The 18,996-nt window shown below is 44.6% G+C and overlaps 1 protein-coding gene across 1 annotated transcript in view; it reads left to right on the top strand.

Moving 5' to 3' along the window:
- The window catches only part of gnrh3 (gonadotropin-releasing hormone 3), a 37,272-nt gene extending 23,186 nt beyond the window's left edge, over positions 1-14,086 (top strand). Inside the window, exons 4-6 of the mRNA XM_078799340.1 lie at positions 10,208-10,342; positions 10,435-10,497; positions 13,594-14,086. Coding sequence (XP_078655466.1) covers positions 10,208-10,342; positions 10,435-10,497; positions 13,594-13,803 — 408 coding nt within the window. The 3' untranslated portion in view covers positions 13,804-14,086. The remainder of the gene's footprint in view (positions 1-10,207; positions 10,343-10,434; positions 10,498-13,593) is intronic.
- The last annotated feature ends 4,910 nt before the right edge of the window (positions 14,087-18,996 follow it).

Genomic DNA, 18,996 nt, shown 5'->3' with positions numbered 1-18,996 from the left:
AGACAGTGGAGACAGTGGAAACATTGGAAACATTGGAAACAGTGGAAACAGTGGAAACAGTGGAGACAGTGGAAACATTGGAAACAGTGGAAACAGTGGAAACAGTGGAAACATTGGAAACAGTAGAAACAATGGAGACAGTGGAAACATTGGAAACAGTGGAAACAGTGGAAACAGTGGAGACAGTGGAGACAGTGGAAACATTGGAAACAGTGGAAACAGTGGAAACATTGGAAACAGTGGAAACAGTAGAAACAATGGAGACAGTGGAAACAGTGGAAACAGTGGAAACAGTGGAAACAGTGGAGACAGTGGAGACAGTGGAAACATTGGAAACATTGGAAACAGTGGAAACAGTGGAAACAGTGGAGACAGTGGAAACATTGGAAACAGTGGAAACAGTGGCGACATTGGAAACAGTGTAGACATTGGAAACAGTGGCGACATTGGAAACAGTGGAAACAATGGAGACAGTGGAAACATTGGAAACATTGGAAACAGTAGAAACAGTAGAAACAGTGGAAACATTGGAAACAGTGAAAACTGTGGAGACAGTGGAAACAGTGGCGACATTGGAAACAGTGTAGACATTGGAAACAGTGGAGACAGTGGAAAAAAGTGGAGACAGTGGAAACAGTGGAAACAGTAGAAACAGTGGAAACAGTAGAAACAGTGGAAACAGTGGAAACAGTGGAAACAGTGGAGACATTGGAAAAAGTGGAGACAGTGGAAACAGTGAAGACAGTGTAGTTGTTTGTCCCGCCTCTCGCCCCAAGACAGCTGGGATAGGCTCCAGCACCCCTCAACCCTAATGAGGAAAAAGCGGTAGAAAATGAATGAATGAATGAACAGGCCATAGTCAACCATGATTAATTATTAATTTGTCAAATTTTGGAAAAAAGGAAGTAAAGGGCAAAATCACCCAGAAATGAAAAATAGGAAGTGAAAACTTCTGAGACAACTTTTGTCTCCCTGCTTTGCACTCTCCCTGTGCTCTTTAAAAGTCTATTTTAGAGGCTTTTTGTGAAATCCATGCAGAATATAAAAGTACTCAGCAGATGTCATTTTGTTTTGGAATGTTTAAGTTACATCATATAATACTATGTCACAAAGAGTTCTTACTTTATGGATGCTGTATGTTCTTCACGGCACCAGTGTGTGTGTGTGTGTGTGTGTGTGTGCTGTTATGTATGTGCGAAGTGAGCGAGGGCACGTCCAAAGGGGAAAAAAGGGAGCAGGACATGAAGGGTGCGCGGAGGAGCGCTTGGATTCGGAGGCGGGTGTTCCTCCAGATTACCCAAGTGCACCTTGCACCAGCTCTGCAGGCCCACACACTCACATCAAAGTGGTACCCTTCATGTGCCCGAGGCTTAGTCGGCCCCTGTCCACACCCCCCCGCCCCACTCCCGTGTCACTCCATACATCCTCCTGTTCATGTTGAATAATTGACACTTCTGTTTTACATGCTCAGCGTTTGCCAGGACATGGAAAGTGCGACTCCAAACAGGCCGCCGCTCTGAGAGCGGCGTGCCGAGCGTTTGGGGTCGACTTCATTACGATGCTCCCCCATGCTAATGCCGCTCCCGAGCCCACGGAGGCAGGACTCGTCCGCTGAGACGTCTTAAGGTCATAAAGAGGCATTTTTTTTATATGTGTGTTGGTTTTAATTGTCAAAGAACCCCCCCCACACCAGCCTTCCCCCACTTCCCCCATTCCCCCCCCGCCTGCCAGCAGGTTTTTATGGATGCAACAACAGCTCCCTCTGTCACCATGAGCTCCTTCTTTGAAGACTTCCACGCCGGCGTCTGGTGTGCACTTACGTCGGGGAATCTGCTGAACTCGTCGGTTGTCACTCCAAGGCCGCCGGAGCGTCCACGGCGAGCCGAGGACGATGGTCGCCATGGGTACGCGAACGGGGGCCGCGCTGTTTGTGCCAGGGCCATCTCTGAAGTCAAATAAGCCATTAGCAGTCTGTCAGGCCGGGTCTCCGTCGAGGTCTCCTGTTGACGCTTCGGCAGTTGTGCCGGAGTCTCCATCCAGCGGTGGCGCTTTACAACCGCAACAATGAAACAAACACACAAAGTGGCACTGCATCACTGTTAGAAAGTGAGGTGGAGTCCATATAGTAGATGCTAATTACTGCGCTTAATTACTGTTGTTTCCTGGGACAAAAACTTACCAGTACATTAAACCGACGAAAGGAACTTTTCTTTTTCCAGCAATTCTCACATCAAGTCACTTTACATTGTTTCAGTTTTTTCACAGAAAAATGCCATCTAATATCCTAAAAGTAGTCTAAAAGTGTAAAGTTTAAAATATTTTTAAAAATCATAAGTATCAGATATTTTTATTTTATTATATGAATATTTTATCTTATTATTTTTCCATCCATCCATTCTCTATGCTGCTTATCCTCACTAAGGTTGTGGGTATGCTGGAGCCTATCACAGCTGTATTCAGGCGAGATTCAGCCAATCACAGGGCACATATAGACAAACAACCATTCACACTCACATTCATATCTATGGACAATTTGGAGTCGCTAATTAACATAGCATGTTTTTGGAATGTGGGAGGAAAACCGGAGTACCCGGAGAAAACCCACGCATGCACGGGGAGAACATGCAAACTCCACACAGAGATGGCCGAGGATGGAATTGAACTCGGGTCTTCTAGCTGTGAGGTCTGTGGGCTAACCACTAGACCACTGTGCAGCCCACGTTTAAGACTTTTTGCCTTTAATTTATTTTGACTTCATTTATCCTTTTTTTTCTGCTTGGAAATACTTAACTTAGGCACAAATACATATAACGATGTTAAATATGCATACTTTTTCACAGGTGAAACCGCAAAATATGAAGCAGGCAACTGGTGATGGATGACTGTACTTTATATATACTTACAATATACGGTATACAGTACTTACTTTATACTTACCTTCAAGTCATTTTCATTGACATACATTGGAAAGTTGCAATACTTTCAAATTTCAGTGCACCCCCCCACCAAAAAAAAAGTGAGGGGCGGACAGGAAGTGACATCAGGTGTTCAGAGTTGAGTTTTAGCTTGCTGTGGGTTATAACCTTATAATTGTATTTTAGTTCATTGAGCCATATTTATGCTTGAAAATGCTTAGTTTAGGAAAAAAAATACTTGCATAAAATACTTTAAATAATAAAATACTTTAATATTGTACTTTTATTAATTTTATTTTATTATTTTTATTAATTATTATATTTTATAAATTATATAAATAATATAAATAATTTTATTACTTTTACTTTTATTAATATTTTTAATAAAATACTTTAAATATTTATTTTAATGTCTAAATATGCATGAAAAACATGCATGTTAAGCTAATTAGCGACTCCAAATTGTCCAAATGTATGAATGTGAGTGTGAATGGTTGTTTGTCTATATGTGCCCTGTGATTGGCTGGCCACCAGTCCACCAGTGGATATGCTCCAGCATAGGCCCTAGTGATGATAGAGCAGAACGACAGCACTTTTGTCATTTCTTAACGTTTTTTTACGATCGTTTTAAGACCGGTCCCACGTTTTTGGGTCCACGTTGAGGCTCCAAAGACCTGAACACACCAGAGTCCACTTCCAGGGCCATCGTTTGGTGCACACCAGGGTTGTGATGATGAACGTCAACACCAAGCGAACCACACTGGAGTTGGTTTCAACCAACCCAAACATGACACGTGAACGTCGCCTAGCCGGAACATGCACGTGCACGTGCGTGCGGCGACATGAAAGCAAGCCTCCTTTGTTCACCGAGCAAACAGGAGCAGGCAGCACATGTTTCACATAATAAACTTGTGAACGGCTGATTTTGGCTGCATTGTCACGGCGACGACATTACTCATTTATACAATGAACACTAAAAGTTCCCCTCTCCAGAGTCCCCCCCCTCCTTGCTCGTCGTCATACAATAGAGCAATAGCAAGCTTAATTACATTAACTTGCACCCCCCCCTCGCTTCCCAGCCTCTTCCTCTCTAAACTTAATGGATGACATTTTTGTAACGGCGCGAGTGCTCCTTCTAATAACAATAGAAACCCAAATAAGACCTAATTAATATGCATAGCGGAGCCAATGAACTTAATTGTCAAGTTGCTTTTATCAACCTGTCAAAGGATTGACAATTAAAACAGGCTGTGTTCAAACTTTAATGAGAGGCAAGTAGCAGAGAGGGAGGACGAGGGAACACAAAGACGCAGGCTTCACCCGTCATGAAAGACACTACACGACAACTAGCCATTATTATTTCCTTTCAGGATGAAACTATGCAAATCGCATGATGCATTTTTAAATAATGAGTCAATGAGTGATATTTAATTTATCGCATATACTCTTAGAATGAATATTTAATGCTGTTTTTAAGTTGATGAATTCATTAGATAATTTGGCAAGCAAAGTAAGCGCTTTTATTCCACTGGAGTACGCAGGTGGGTGCCGGCTTCCCGTTGGAAAACTTTTAACGCAAGTTCATGAGTCGGTACTTCAAGTGGGAAGGGTTTTGAAACATTTCATTTAAGTCAAAAGGTGCGGCATAACATGTCATATTTATGCCGGGCCACTAGTTGGCGACATCACAATGTAGACAATCACTATGAGCACTATTTGACAGGCAATAGATCAAACCACAAGTTACGATACTATTTCAAAACAATATATATATCGCCCCATTTATTAGTATTTGTTATTTACAGTGGGGCCAAAAAGTGTTTGCCCCCTTCCTGATTTTTTTGTATATTTGTCACACTTAAATGTTTTACATGACCAAAAATTTTTAAATATTAGTCAATGACAACACAACTGAACACAAAATGCAGAAATAATGGAGATGTATCAGTGTGGAAAAGGTTATCAATGCATTTCTAAAGCTTTGGGACTCCAGCAAACCACAGTGAGAGCCATTGTCCATGAATGGTGAAAACATGGGGCATCAAAATGCAGAAGTAATGGAGATGTATCAGTGTGGAAAAGGTTATCAAAGCATTTCTTAGGCTTTGGGACTCCAGCAAACCACAGTGAGAGCCATTGTCCATGAATGGTGAAAACATGGGGCATCAAAATGCAGAAGTAATGGAGATGTATCAGTGTGGAAAATGTTATCAATGCATTTCTAAAGCTTTGGGACTCCAGCAAACCACAGTGAGAGCCATTGTCCATGAATGGTGAAAACATGGGGCATCAAAATGCAGAAGTAATGGAGATGTATCAGTGTGGAAAAGGTTATCAAAGCATTTCTTAGGCTTTGGGACTCCAGCAAACCACAGTGAGAGCCATTGTCCATGAATGGTGAAAACATGGGGCATCAAAATGCAGAAGTAATGGACATGTATCAGTGTGGAAAAGGTTATCAAGCCATTTCTAAAGCTTTGGGACTCCAGCAAACCACAGTGAGAGCCATTGTCCATGAATGGTGAAAACATGGGGCATCAAAATGCAGAAGTAATGGAGATGTATCAGTGTGGAAAAGGTTATCAAAGCATTTCTTAAGCTTTGGGACTCCAGCAAACCACAGTGAGAGCCATTGTCCATGAATGGTGAAAACATGGGGCATCAAAATGCAGAAGTAATGGAGATGTATCAGTGTGGAAAAGGTTATCAATGCATTTCTAAAGCTTTGGGACTCCAGCAAACCACAGTGAGAGCCATTATCCATGAATGGTGAAAAATATGGGGCATCGGTGAAGCTTCCGAGGAGTAACCGGCCAACCAGAATGACTCCAAGAGCGCAGCGGTGACTGATTTGAGAGGTCACAAAAGACCCCACAACAGCATCCGAAGATCTACAGGGCTTACACAAGACACAGTTCCAAGATGAAAACCGCTTCTGAACAAAAAGGACATTAAAAATACGCTGTGGTCTGACGACAACCGGAGTACCCGGAGAAAACCCACGCATGTACGGGGAGAACATGCAAACTCCACACAGAGGGTGGAATTGAACTCAGGTCTCCTAGCTGTGAGGCCTGGGTGCTAATCACTTGGCCGACGTGCAGCCCACTTCTTAGCATTCATTCATTCATTCATTTTCTACCGCTTTTCCTCACGAGGGTCGCGGGGGCTGCTGGAGCCTATCCCAGCTGTCTTCGGGCGAGAGTCGGGGTACACCCCGGACTGGTGGCCAGCCAATCACAGGGCACATATAGACAAACAACCATTCACACTCACATTCATACCTATATGGACAATTTGGAGTCGCTAATTAACCTAGCATGTTTTTTGGAATGTGGGAGGAAATCGGAGTACCCGGAGAAAACCCACGCATGCACGGGGAGAACATGGAATTGAACTCGGGTCTCCGAGCTGTGAGGCCTGGGTGCCAACCACTCGACCACCGTGCAGCCCAATTCTGAGCATATTATGGCATATTATTATTTGCGTCCTTTCATTTTTCACAATGTGGTATTACTTACAGCTTTGCCATTAAAGTTCAGACTGACTTTTTCTTCTTTTTACACTTTCATATTAAGAAGATGAGCCAGTTTGATCCTGGTTCAGATTACTTCTATTAACTAAGAGAAAAAGACCAAACTTTTTTTGTCAAAAGTGGTGTAAACAGCCCTTTGGCATGTGTCAAGGAGGCCGAGCGTTCGCCTGAGGAAGGAAGTATTCCGGAGTTTTTTTTCCGTTCCTTACATTGACACCGCCATGTTTTCCCTCCAGAAGGGAGTGCAAAAAAAAAAGTGCTGACTCACTCCCAGCGCGCTGGTTGTTGTTCTCCCTTACAGATGTGACCGTTAATAGGCCCGCATCCATAATCATTAGTGTGTCTCAGTGCACAGGTACCCGATGGGCCCCGTGCGTCTGCCATTTGGTCTCGGTTCACCGTGCCCGCCTGCAGATGTGAGCGAGATGCACACACACCTGCTCGGGAGGACCGGAACGGACCGGCGCCATCCGTCACAGCTCACGCCGCAGCCGCTCTGTCGGAACAAGGCCTCGGTTCCGGTCGGGTGGCCCTCGGACTGTAGGTCAGCGGCCGTCTCTGGTGATGAATCATATCCTCCCGTCCCTTCACGCCGCGCCGACCCTCGTTGCAACCTCTTCATGCCTCAACAAGCCTACGTAGCTCAGGTGAGCCGCGAGGTGAGGACGCCATCTTAAAGGAGAGTCCCCCCAAATAATGATCTCCCAAATGCACCCCTTCCCCGCCTTGCCCAACACCGCTGCCTTTCGTGTGGGCCTTTCACGGGCATCAGGCCACGCTTCACACTACATTTGTTGACGTGTGCATGCATGTGCACGTCTCATGCCAGCCCGCCTCCCATCAAGTCCTAATGAGGCCAGCTGGCTCCGTGTGAGGACCAAACCAAACTGGAGAGAGACGGTCCTGGCTCGGCGTCCCAGCGGCACCCCCCCACCAACACGCCCACCCTTTTCCTCTCCTTGGGTTATCTTGGAGAAGCACGCACGGCTGAGCACACAAACACACAGATTTGGAAACGGGTGTGTTTGTTAAAATGTTCTGTCAGGGCAAGTCCAGAACCGGACGTGCAGAACAGAACAGAACAGAACAGAACAGAACAGCCAGCGTGTACAAGAACGGCGCTGATGTGGAGGTGCGCTTCGGAGCAGCCAAAAAGGAGGAGATATGCCCTCAGGCACAGTCCGGGGAATATTGCACCTGACTATGGAAACACAATATTACACAAACCTACAGTAAGTACAATAAAAAAATAAAAAGCAGATGAAATAGCTGCACTCCAAAAACAATACACATCAATTGCCATATTTCCAATTTAGCCCCTATTATCTCCAAGCATCTGTTTTTATTGTTATTATCAGGAAGATCATGCAGCAGTTAATTCCGCCGCAGAGCAATTAGAGCCATTTCGCATTATTAACAAGCATTATTGTTGATAAGGGCCAAAGTGGTCTGCAGAGAGAGCCGCCTTGTCCAGGCTGTTTCTTGGCATGCACTAATGTCCATGTGGGTGAGTAATTCCGCATCTCCTTGACAACTAACAATAATAAGGCTGCTATTAGCAACACCAGGAATACTGCTTATCATTTGTACATGCAAATGATGTGCTTTTGCGCTCAAACATGTGCATGTATTAGAGCGCACGCACATAATGAGTCCACACATGCATAAGTATGTGTGTATCAACATCAATTTATGCGCAGATGAATATCAACAATACACAACCCTCCCACCCCCACCCGTTCCCGCCTTCATCCAATCATCACTAAAGCAGCCCAAACATGGTTCTTTTGCCCAGGAAGAGAGGCCAGACCGGGGGGAACACCTTAACAGGTAGCCCTGGGGTGCTTAGCAGGGTCGGGCAGCCAGGGGAGGAGAGTGGCTCTGGGAAAGCACAGCAGCACTCTCCTTGCTCTCTGTCCACTGATTATGAAGCAGGTCCCAGACGGGTGCCTTGAGGAACCCCCCAGGCAACTCACAGCCTCCCTCGCCTCTGTTACAGGATCTGTCGCTGGGGGATTTTGAGTGAAGTGTGAAGAGGGCGGCTTGTGTGTGTGTGTGTGTGTGTGTGTGTGTGTGTGTGGGAGCTATACGCTGAGAATTCCAAATAGATGCGCGCTCATTTCTCTCATTTGTTGTCTCTTTGTTTAGTTTTGTTTCAGTGACACACTTGATGGGCTGGAAAAAAGAGGAAGCGTTCCATTCATTTCACTTTCAGGCAAAGACCACCAATATGCAGACCTTATTCCAAACAGATTGTAAGTTGGGCCAATCACAAACCAAACAAAAAAGGGCCAAAATAATACAACAATAATAATACAGGATATAATACTATGTACATATACCATACTATATTAAGTAATAAGCACTGATGTGTGACTAATTGGTTTGATTATTGGCCAATGCTGTTCTATTCCTGTTCTGTAGGTGGCAGTAATACCCATTACAAAGTGTTTTTGTGGTTGAGTCACTATTTATTTTTTTGTGCATTTCATCAATTTTAAATTGAAAAAATATTTGCAAATAATATATATACTGTATATATCCTTAATTTTTTTTAATGCTCTCATAAAACCATCCATTTTGAAGTTTTGGTAGTATTTCCTAAAGTTCTGGAAATGCAAATGAAAAACCAAAAAATATCTCCTTTAATTAGATTGTTTAACTTGTAAACAAATGAAGCATTTTAAGAAAATGGTTTGTTTGCAAATATTTCCTTAAAATTTCAAAGCCATTATTTTTGTTGGCAAATGTTTTTTTTGCTTAATACATATTTTAAAAAAATTAATTACCACAAAACACATCTGTATAGGTCACTGTGGGCCTCTATACAGACTGTAGTGGCAAAAAAATGCAATTATAATAATAATTCTCAGTGTGCAGTTTTATCCAGATCTGCTTCAACATTTTAGGACAGAGCAGATATGAGTACTTTGTTGAAGGAAATAATCTACTAACTGCATTGTTGAGAAACTGTTTTACTTTTATAAACTATGTTACAGTATAATAAATAAATAAAAAAATCCCTCAAATATATGTATTAACTAATTAAATACACATTTAGATGACTTACCTGCTTAATACCAATTAAATAAAACATTACTGATAAATATGAGAGTCTACTTGGTTTGGCCCTGTGGGAAAAGCAATGGGAAGATGTACTACCTATGACCGCCACTAAGTGTCGCTGTCGGTTTTTGGTCCCTTGGGGAGGCGCAGGAGTAAGAAGAAGAAGTATCAACCAGTAAACCGTGAAGTGTGCTTTTCTTAAACAGGTAATTTTTCTTAAAAGCGTGACACTAGCTGCATTAATTCAGTAATTAGTAGCAGAGAAGTTATGTTTGAGTACGTTTATACAAATTTGGAAAGCATTGTCCGTGAATGGGATATCGCAATGAAGGCTAAATGTCTAAGATGCTAGCGTGTTGAAGTAACAAGGACGTAATTTGCTGCCGTAGCTAAAAAGAGGATCTCTGAACATTTGGGCTCATCTATAACTCTTTATTTATGCTGACATGCCAAGTTTATCTCTGACATGGTGTGTGCGTGTGTGTTCATGTGTCAGAAACTCCTTGCAAAGTCCAAAAGAAAAGAAAAAAAGGAAAAGAATCATAACTAATGAGGCCATTTAGCGCCCAGCACCTGACTTTGGCCCGTGATCTCCAGGAGACATTAGAGGCAATTTGCCATCCACTTCAGGGCTCAAACGTTATCAATGAGCTTGTCAGGTACACACCTAACCTCCCTTTGTTTTCTCCAGCTGCCCCCCCCCCCTACTTCACCGCCATCCCTGCCAAGGTCCCAACGCCTGCTCCCCAGGCCCCGAAGAGGAACCAGCGGCATGATGTCACACACCTGTTTGGCTGGAGGCTGCGGCCCGGCGACGCTCGCAGCCGTGGGTGTTGCATTGGCACTCTCGCCAACCCCCCCACTACCCCCCCCCCCCCCCACACACACTCACGCCCTGTGGATGTGTCAAAATGGCAGATGATGGTTGGGGTGTGTGCAGCTGCTTGGGAGGAGGAGAGCCAAGGGCGCTCATTTCCTGCGGTGAGTTTTAATTTGCTCTACCCGCGTCTTCTAAAAAGAACACCCCCACCGTCGCCGCCGCACATTCATCCACGCCCACCAACACAGACTTTACCGCAAAGATTCTTGCAATAAACAAGCACACATTCACAAATCTGTCAGCACCCAAGGGAGTGCGGAGTGGTGGTGGTGGTGGGGGGCTAAAAGCCCCTCGTGGGCCAGACGGAGGTGACTGCAAGAGGGAGGGGTTGCCAGGCAGTTTTGGAGAAGTTATGAAAAGTACAAAATGGAGGTAGAAAAAGAGTTGACGAAAGCGACGCGAGGCCCGGCATCACGCGGCCGCCGTCGCCGCGTCTCCTGACACGTGCCGTGTGGTGTTGTCACCGCCGACTTAAATCCCCATTGATCAGATGGCGAACGTGAATGTGTGCCGCCGTGTTTCCCTCCTAACTCCCACTTTGCGAACAAACCCGTTTTCACAGAGGGGAGCGGAGGCGGGGGGGGGACGCGGGTGCGTACCTGACAGTTACACCCAAACAAGGCTCGCTGTTTACTCGAGAACAAACACATCCACGACGAACCAGCAAATCTATTCTCAATACACACATCACCCCAGACGTAAAGAGATTCAATTTTCGCCTACCGGGAGTGTTTCCATTTTTTTTTTTTTTTAAACAATTTTCCCCCTCTTCCCGTGTCAAGGCAGATGCTTTTGATGTTAGCATCTAATATAGGGGGCTAGAAAAACTCTAGTTTGCTGCGAGCTGACAGATAAAACAGTGCAAGACGCCATTACCCTGCAAAGCGGCATAATGAGGAGACCTGAACACACAGAAGACAGGAGCCCAGTTGAATTACGGCACTCTCTCATCCAAGGTGGGAGCTTTTTGACAGCTTTCCAGGCAGCACAACACATTACCATACCCGCGCTGCTCTGTAGTGCCAAAGAAGCGCTTTGATGAAAACATAACTGGGAAATCTTTATACTTGTGCAACGCCCGCGCGTGCGTTTTTGCGGCGTACGCGTGTGTGCGCACGTGCACGTGCCAGTGTCCTCCCCGTGCGTGAGCACCACAACAAAGACGGGACAACAATGGGAGCCCAAGCAGTGTCAAGCTGCAACTTTATGTTCTCTAATTACTAAGCGGCGACTGCATTGGCTGGCGTACAAGGGCCTATTTTTTTGATCCAGTCGCGCTATCAAAGCGTCAAAAGCCAAGCGACAATGTGTCGGGAAGAAATTCTTCAAGTGGAGATCGGAAGCTGCCAAACGCATCCTTGCGTTTCATTAGCATGCTTTAGCAAGGTGAGTTATCCATATTCTAGCGGCGTCGGCTTGATGGGGAATCTTTGGCAAGGACACCCTGTACTGAGTTTTGGCACGCCACCGTGCCGCAGTATGCTGCTGACTCTGGGTCTTAACGACAGGCTAAACGAAGCGGGCGTTACGGCCCCCTGGATAGGTCATTACTCGTCCGTGGCCAAGAGCTAAACTGGAGCAGGGCTTTTTAAAGAGGGGAGCAGGTGTGTTTCACCATAGGGGCTGGAGCCGGCCCAAGACCAAACAGCCTTAACGGTCTTTATCTCCTTCATAATGAGGCCACGCTCTCCACACACCCCGACTCTGCCCACATGGGCTAACGCTGGCGGTAAGGAGACCCGGACCCCTAGCCGCACTACCCCGCACTCCCCCGCGGTTAAATGGTGACACTTTCAAAATGACCCGCGCCCCGAGCCACGCGGGAATCGGCGACATGTCATCAACATCCGAGACGCAAATTGGACGGGCGTGATTCAGTGGGGCCACTGGACGGTTTTGAAAATGCCCATTAATGCCTAAACACTCTGCAAACATGGCCGACATGCTGCGAGGGAAATGCAAACTCTCGCCTCAAATACGCAGTATTTTGCTCTCGCGTAACGGGAATTAGATTAGGAGGTTTCGGCGGGCCCTCTTTAGTATAGACAAATAATCATATCTACTAATTTCAATTTGTGTAGAAATAGCTGCCGCGCGGTCAAACCATGTGATTTGTTGCAGCCAATCCGTACAGTCATAATAATAATATAATAATGAAATACATATAATATTGCATAAATAAAGAAAAACATCTAAACAAACCTAACATGTTTAAATTGAAGTTATAGCATTGAAAACATGTTTATGATCTTCTAAATATGTTTTTTTGACTTTATTAGAGCCCTCAAAAATTGAAATAACACCCCTATAGTTGCCTTTACATTTGTTTTTACCCAATATAGTAGATTTAATGTGAGAAAATAAGAAAACCAAGACATATTATACATATAATATTGCATAATGAAAACATCTAAACAAACCTAACAGCATGATTAAATTGAAGTTATGGCATTGAAAACATGTTTATGATCTTCTAAATATGTTTTTTGACTTTATTAGAGTTCTCCAGAATTGAAATAACACCCCTATAGTTGCCTTTACATTTGTTTTTACCCAATATAGTAGATTTAATGTGAGAAAATAAGAAAACCAAGACATATTAGACATAAATAAGATAACATAGACTCGCATGTTAGCAGTTTGTGGACAGATAATGAAATACATATAATATTGCATAATGAAAGAAAAACATTTAAACAAACCTAACAGCATGTTTAAATTGAAGTTATGGCATTGAAAACATGTTTATGATCTTCTAAATGTGTTTTCTTTTTTACTTTATTAGAGCCCTCAAGAATTGAAATAACACCCCTATAGTTACCTTTACATTTGTTTTTACCCAATACAGTAGATTTAATGTGAGAAAATAAAAAAACCAAGACATATTAGACATAAATAAGATAACATAGACTCGCATGTTAGCAGTTTGCGGACAGTATACTTCTGCTATTACAGTACATCAGTGTAATGGCAGCTTTAAATGGCTTTATACTCCTATTACTCAATATAGTTGACAATATAAGAGTAAACTCACATGGAAAACGTCGAAGCTGTGTTGAGGCCGCCGGAAGCATTCCGCAAGATTGAAATTCCTGTTGAAGGCTCACACTAGCTCCGTGCGGTGCAGCTCCGTCTCGGACCGCCATACGACACAATGGAAAGAATACGTTTGGTGTTTTTTTTTTTTTTTTCAGAAGCCGCAGACGGAGCACTCTCTGGTCAAGCTGTGGGTTCCCGCAGCCGGCGCAGGAGCTCCCCGCAGCGTCGACCGGAGTCAGGTGAGCGGCACTTTGCGGCAAGCCGGACTGGATCAGGACCGGATCGGTAATGGATTCAGTGTGAGCTCAGGCTTGATTAACCCTTTAAGACTTTTAACTCAAACTCTTGCTGGAGCTGTGTCACAGTAAACGTGTTCCCTATAGGGAACCTTAGTGACTGGTGCCTGTCTAACCGAACTATTACTGACACCTACTGGCCAATATAGAATACAGTACTGCATATTTGTCAGAAAGGGCATCCGGAATATAAAGCCAAAAATCAGTATGCGGATCAAAATATCCGCTGTGGTAATTATTATAATTCTTCAAATCAAGTACTTCCATATGAATGAAAAGTCATTTACAACAAGAAAGGGTAAGACGGCAAATGATTTTCTTACTGCTGTTCAATTCCAAACTTTCATAGATGACGTGGATGAGAGCCACCGCAGGAGTATCTGAGATGTGGTCCAAAGTTTTATTCTGCTGTTTATTACTGCACCATCCGAGCCTTTCAATACGACCTCTGTTCTGAAAAAGCACTTCCTAAATGTCCTTCGAGTCAAATAGTGTGGGCACACAGTCAGTGTGTGTTCCTTTAAGTCAGTAAACTTGAATGGAATACCTTGGAGTATACAGATATTAGACTTTCTTCTTTCTTGAAGTGAAATAAGTGTGGAGATGAGAGTGTGGGTGGTTGTGTGTGTGTGTGTGTGTGTGTCTGAGTGGTATTGTCCCGCTCCTCTTTCACCTGTCTGAGTAGGTTGTGTGTGTTGGGGTCCCAGCGCTCCCCGCAGTCTTCTCGGGCCTGTCAGCCGAGTTGAACTTGATCAACATCAAACGGCATAGCATTCAAAAGTATTAGTGTTCTCTGTTGATGGGCCCTCTCGCTATCACAAATCAAGTCCCTGAGCTGCTTCATTATTTATCCCTAATTCATCAGTGTTGTCTCCACACACACACACATAAATCTCAGCTTTAGCCTCAGTAGAGTTTGTGTGTGTGTGTGTGTGTGTCACCTGCTTAAAAATAAAAAAGATGCTCTACTTTGTCCTCCGGTTGGAGTAGGTACCGAAATGGAGTGTTTAGGCTCACGCTTTCACTTCCAAAATGCTGATTATGGCCTTGTGTTCCGTCCGGGTCCAAAATGTGGCCCCACACAGCCCCACCCCGTGGCGCGGCGACCTCTGACCCAGCGTGGGCGATCCCACCAGATGTGGAGTGTGTGCCGGGACAGTGGCGAGGGGGCAGCTCGGTCTCACACGGGGAGGCCCTGTCTCCCCAAACTGCCACAGAGAGCATGGCCAGAGGGGTTCTGTCAGCACCGTTATCAATCATGCTCCCTCCCCGCCTCTCTCTCTCTCTCTCTCTCTTTTCCTCTCTCCTTCCCTCGCTTTCTCACCCGCCTCCCTCGCTCGGCCGTTGCTTTTCGCGCCGTCTCTCACTTTGTCTCCTCTCTTCTTTTGTGTTCCTCTCACTTTTTTTTGTCTCACCCCCCCCACACATCCCCACTTAGATGTTACACCACACACTGTACTTCAGCCTTAAGCCCCGCCCCCTCTCTCCCTCACATGCATGTACGCGCTTTAACCCCCCCCCCCCTCCTGTGTGACTTGCATCCTTCTGATCCGACGCGCACACACTTTGGCGTGACCTTCACGCAGGGGAAAGGACGCAGCAGGCGAGGTGTTCTCATGTGTATTTAGTAGGTAACGCTAGAAAAAGTTAAACGGGGCTATATTACAACATAAACTAAAACACCTAGGCTGCTTCAATGGTGCTTTGCCGCTAAAAAAACGGAAAAGAAGTAAAAATTCTTTAACATAGAATACATCTAAAACTAAACTAGCTCATGTTAAGCTAACTGATAATAAATAAAATACTTCCTACCATTAGTACGACTTCTGCAGCTACCACATATCTTTCTTTTCGCCATCGTCTTTATCTCTGCTGAATTAGGGATTTGATTAAAGGACCAGGACATCTCAGTGACCCCCCGTACGTTGCCACATCATCCAATAATAATATGGAAGGGACTTGGTACTAGCTCTGGCCACCCGCATTGCGCTAGGAAGAAATGCCTGAGAACCAGATGCAGTCATGAAAAGAACCACATCTGGCTGCCGAGCCATAGGTTCCCTACCCTTGATTTAGCAGGTAATGGTAATAAAAGTAAGCTAGTGCTACATTGCTATACGAACTGAATCTCTAGGGCTTCCACCCCTCAAAAAGGGACTATAATAAGTAAAAATATAAAAAAAAGTAAAAATTTTATACAAATCTAAAAAAAATAAATACAGTGCTCATGTGACTTGAGTAGAAATGTGAGGAATTTTTTTTAATATTACAACATTGCCTTATACGACAATATCACAAACGACAACACGGCCCCCTTAGCAGAGGTCAGAACGGGACGCCTTGCAGCCGCGGCACCAGACCGGGGTGTCACACATTGGCGAAGAGATGCCAGTCGTCCCCGCCATGCGGTGCGAGGCGTTCACTGACACATGGCACTTTGAAGGCCTCCCCCCTCCCCACCCCCCCACCGGCACACACACCCCCTATGGCTGCCATCCTTCACATCTGCAATGGGGGCAAATGGGTTACAGCCAGCACAACAGACAACAACTAAATAAACAACATACCTGGGGTGGATCCCCTCCAATTTCCGGACTGCCAGTCTGGCTTTGGTGCATTTTTAAAACATCACTAGGTAATTGAAGTGGAGCGTTCACACTGACACATTTGCGTGGGGGGTGGTGGTGCGGGTGGTGGTGGTCTTGGGTGTAAGCAATGGAGCAGCTGGTACGCACCAGTACGACTGCGGCTCAACCAGTCCTCCTGACTTCATATGTAGCACTTAATTGGTTCCCAAGGCAAGAATGAAATATTTAGCTCGCACGTCCTTTAAAATGCGATTGATTTTGATCTGACAGCTGTGCCTGTCCCGCGCGAGGGGAGCGGGAGAAACGAGGAAGAGGGCGGCGAGGGCTGTCTGGGCTCGTTGCCTGAGAATAGCGCGACAACACCCACTCAGGCGCACACAAACACCACTATATGGCCACTGCATGTACGGATCACTCATAGATGCCATATGCTATCAACTGAAGCCTGCTTTCAACCCCCCTCCCAACACCCCATCCCTCCCTTTTAACCTAAAGGATGCACAGCGCTTTGAATCCGTGGGTAAAAAGATGTTGTTTTATCTAACGTGTCTCATGTGAGAGTCCAGTCGTTTTTTGTCACGTGCGAGCACAAAAAGCACTTTTAGGGCAGCCACCTTGTCTAGCCCGAGATGGCTAATCAAATTGGATTAATGTCACTAATTATTTGGCAAGGCAATGCTGTGGTCACGCCATAACATGATAGAAGTGCATTAAACCTGCACGGGATCCATGGCCGGGCACCTCCCCCCTGTCAAATTGACTAAGCTGCAAATTACGTACAAACGGATATATCCTTTATATAACAGGCGTCATTTCCCCCACTTTATCCTACCTGTCAAGCTGAGAACATCACAGGCTAATTCTTTATTAAGTGAAAGGGCATCGGGGACCGGATGATCCAATTTAAGTACATTGGGCAGAATAGAAGACTAATTAAAACCCATATTTTTACATTATTAATTTTGGAACTTCACTTTTAATGAATGTGAAATGACAGGCCTTCCATTTATACACACATACACTTTGGGCTGCTCAACAAGGGAATAAGACTTACGGGTATACTGCCTGACTGCAGGGGCCAGGGAGAATTTTTAAGCATCCATGACAGACTTAATATCAAAGTTGAGACAAAGGTGCGCGCCGCTAACTCGGGCCTGAGCGTAAATAGCGCTTTTAATTGAGTGTAAACGGCACTTTTTTTACACTTTTTTTTTTTCTTTCCCCACAGCCTTTGGTTCACCGGGAAGCGATTTGAGGCTGGAGACAAAAAAGTAATCAGGACGTCTGTAGCCAGGGGTGCAACCTTGTCACTTAGCCTTCATTGTGACTCCCTCGCAAGTACCTGCGGAAAGACTCTTTAAATGCTGCGGCCCATTTCCACCACTTTGGGCTGTTTTTTTTTTTTCTTATATTTAGCAGCATCATTCGTAATTGTCCATCACGCCCTCTAATTAGGCCAATGACCCTGTCTTAATTGAAAACTCCAAGTAACATCACAGCAACGCTTGATGAAAAATCATCTATTTTCACCACATGATTTTGCAAAGGGCGAGGGAGAAAAAAAAACGCAGTACGGGAGATGGAGAAGGTGGGACGAGTGTTTACCCTCTGTAAGAGCGATTCTCTCAATGCACTTCTCATTCCCCACAGGCTAATGCATCCTCACATCCACAAATAGACGCGAGTCAGAGGCCAGCCGCTTTGTAAAATTGAGTCAAATATACAAAACAGCGATTTTTAATGGCGTTTCTCTTTTTTTCATACCAGCTGACCCCTCTCGCACGGAATGGAAACCAATCTTTTTTTTTTTTTTTTTTTTTTTCCTCCGGTTTCAGGAAACTCTTGGAAGGCAAAAGCAACATCCTGAGTTGGTGAGGAGACAGCAGAGGTGCTGACACGCCGACAGGCAGGGGATCCTGGGAAAAGCCACAGACAGGAAGAGCCTGACTGACTTTGACCCCGGAGGTCAAGGCTGGGGGCTCGGCAACTGAAAGATGTTTCCAAGCCACACTCGCGCTATCGTCAAGTTTTTTTTTGCAGGAAGCAACTTCCAAATGCGGTGAAATATGCAGGGAGACCTTTTTCATTATTTTATTGCTGGCTCTTTTGTTTTGCTCGCCATGACATGAAATGCGATTTGGCCTTGAGCTATATTTGACTTATTTGTGCGAGGGTCACTGTATGTAATTGCATAGAGCTTAAGTCCACGTCCCATTTCGACCATGTGAAAACAGCTATTTTCTTCGCTCTCAAGATATGCTGGGACTAATAGAATTATCATGTGGAGGCTATAAAACTACACAAGCTCGTGTACCGTACGAGTGGCATACCGGAAGGAACAATTGAAAAATGTTGACAGAAAATGCATTAGTTAAACTAAATATTTAAACAAAATATAAACTAAAATATGAGAAAAAAGAAAACGTATTGTGAGAATAACATCAGCCAGTGGCTTGCATATGTCACCAACAGTGGTTTAAAAGAACAGACTATACAACAAAAATTTATATTTTTCACAAAAACAAATGAAACTGCTAAAACATTGTCGTACGTAACGTTCACATACACAAAAAAAACAGTCAGAAGAGCGACCACATCACATCCGTCGACATCACTTCTACGCTAAAGACTTTGTACGTATAGAAAAATATTGTGAGACGGAATGTCTCGGAAAGTC

The sequence above is a fragment of the Doryrhamphus excisus genome, linkage group LG20, assembly GCF_037039965.1.
Source record: "Doryrhamphus excisus strain RoL-2023G ecotype Guam linkage group LG20, RoL_Dexc_Guam_v1.1, whole genome shotgun sequence".
Taxonomy (NCBI): Eukaryota; Metazoa; Chordata; class Actinopteri; order Syngnathiformes; family Syngnathidae; genus Doryrhamphus; species Doryrhamphus excisus.
This window is presented reverse-complemented; position numbering and strand designations above follow the sequence as displayed.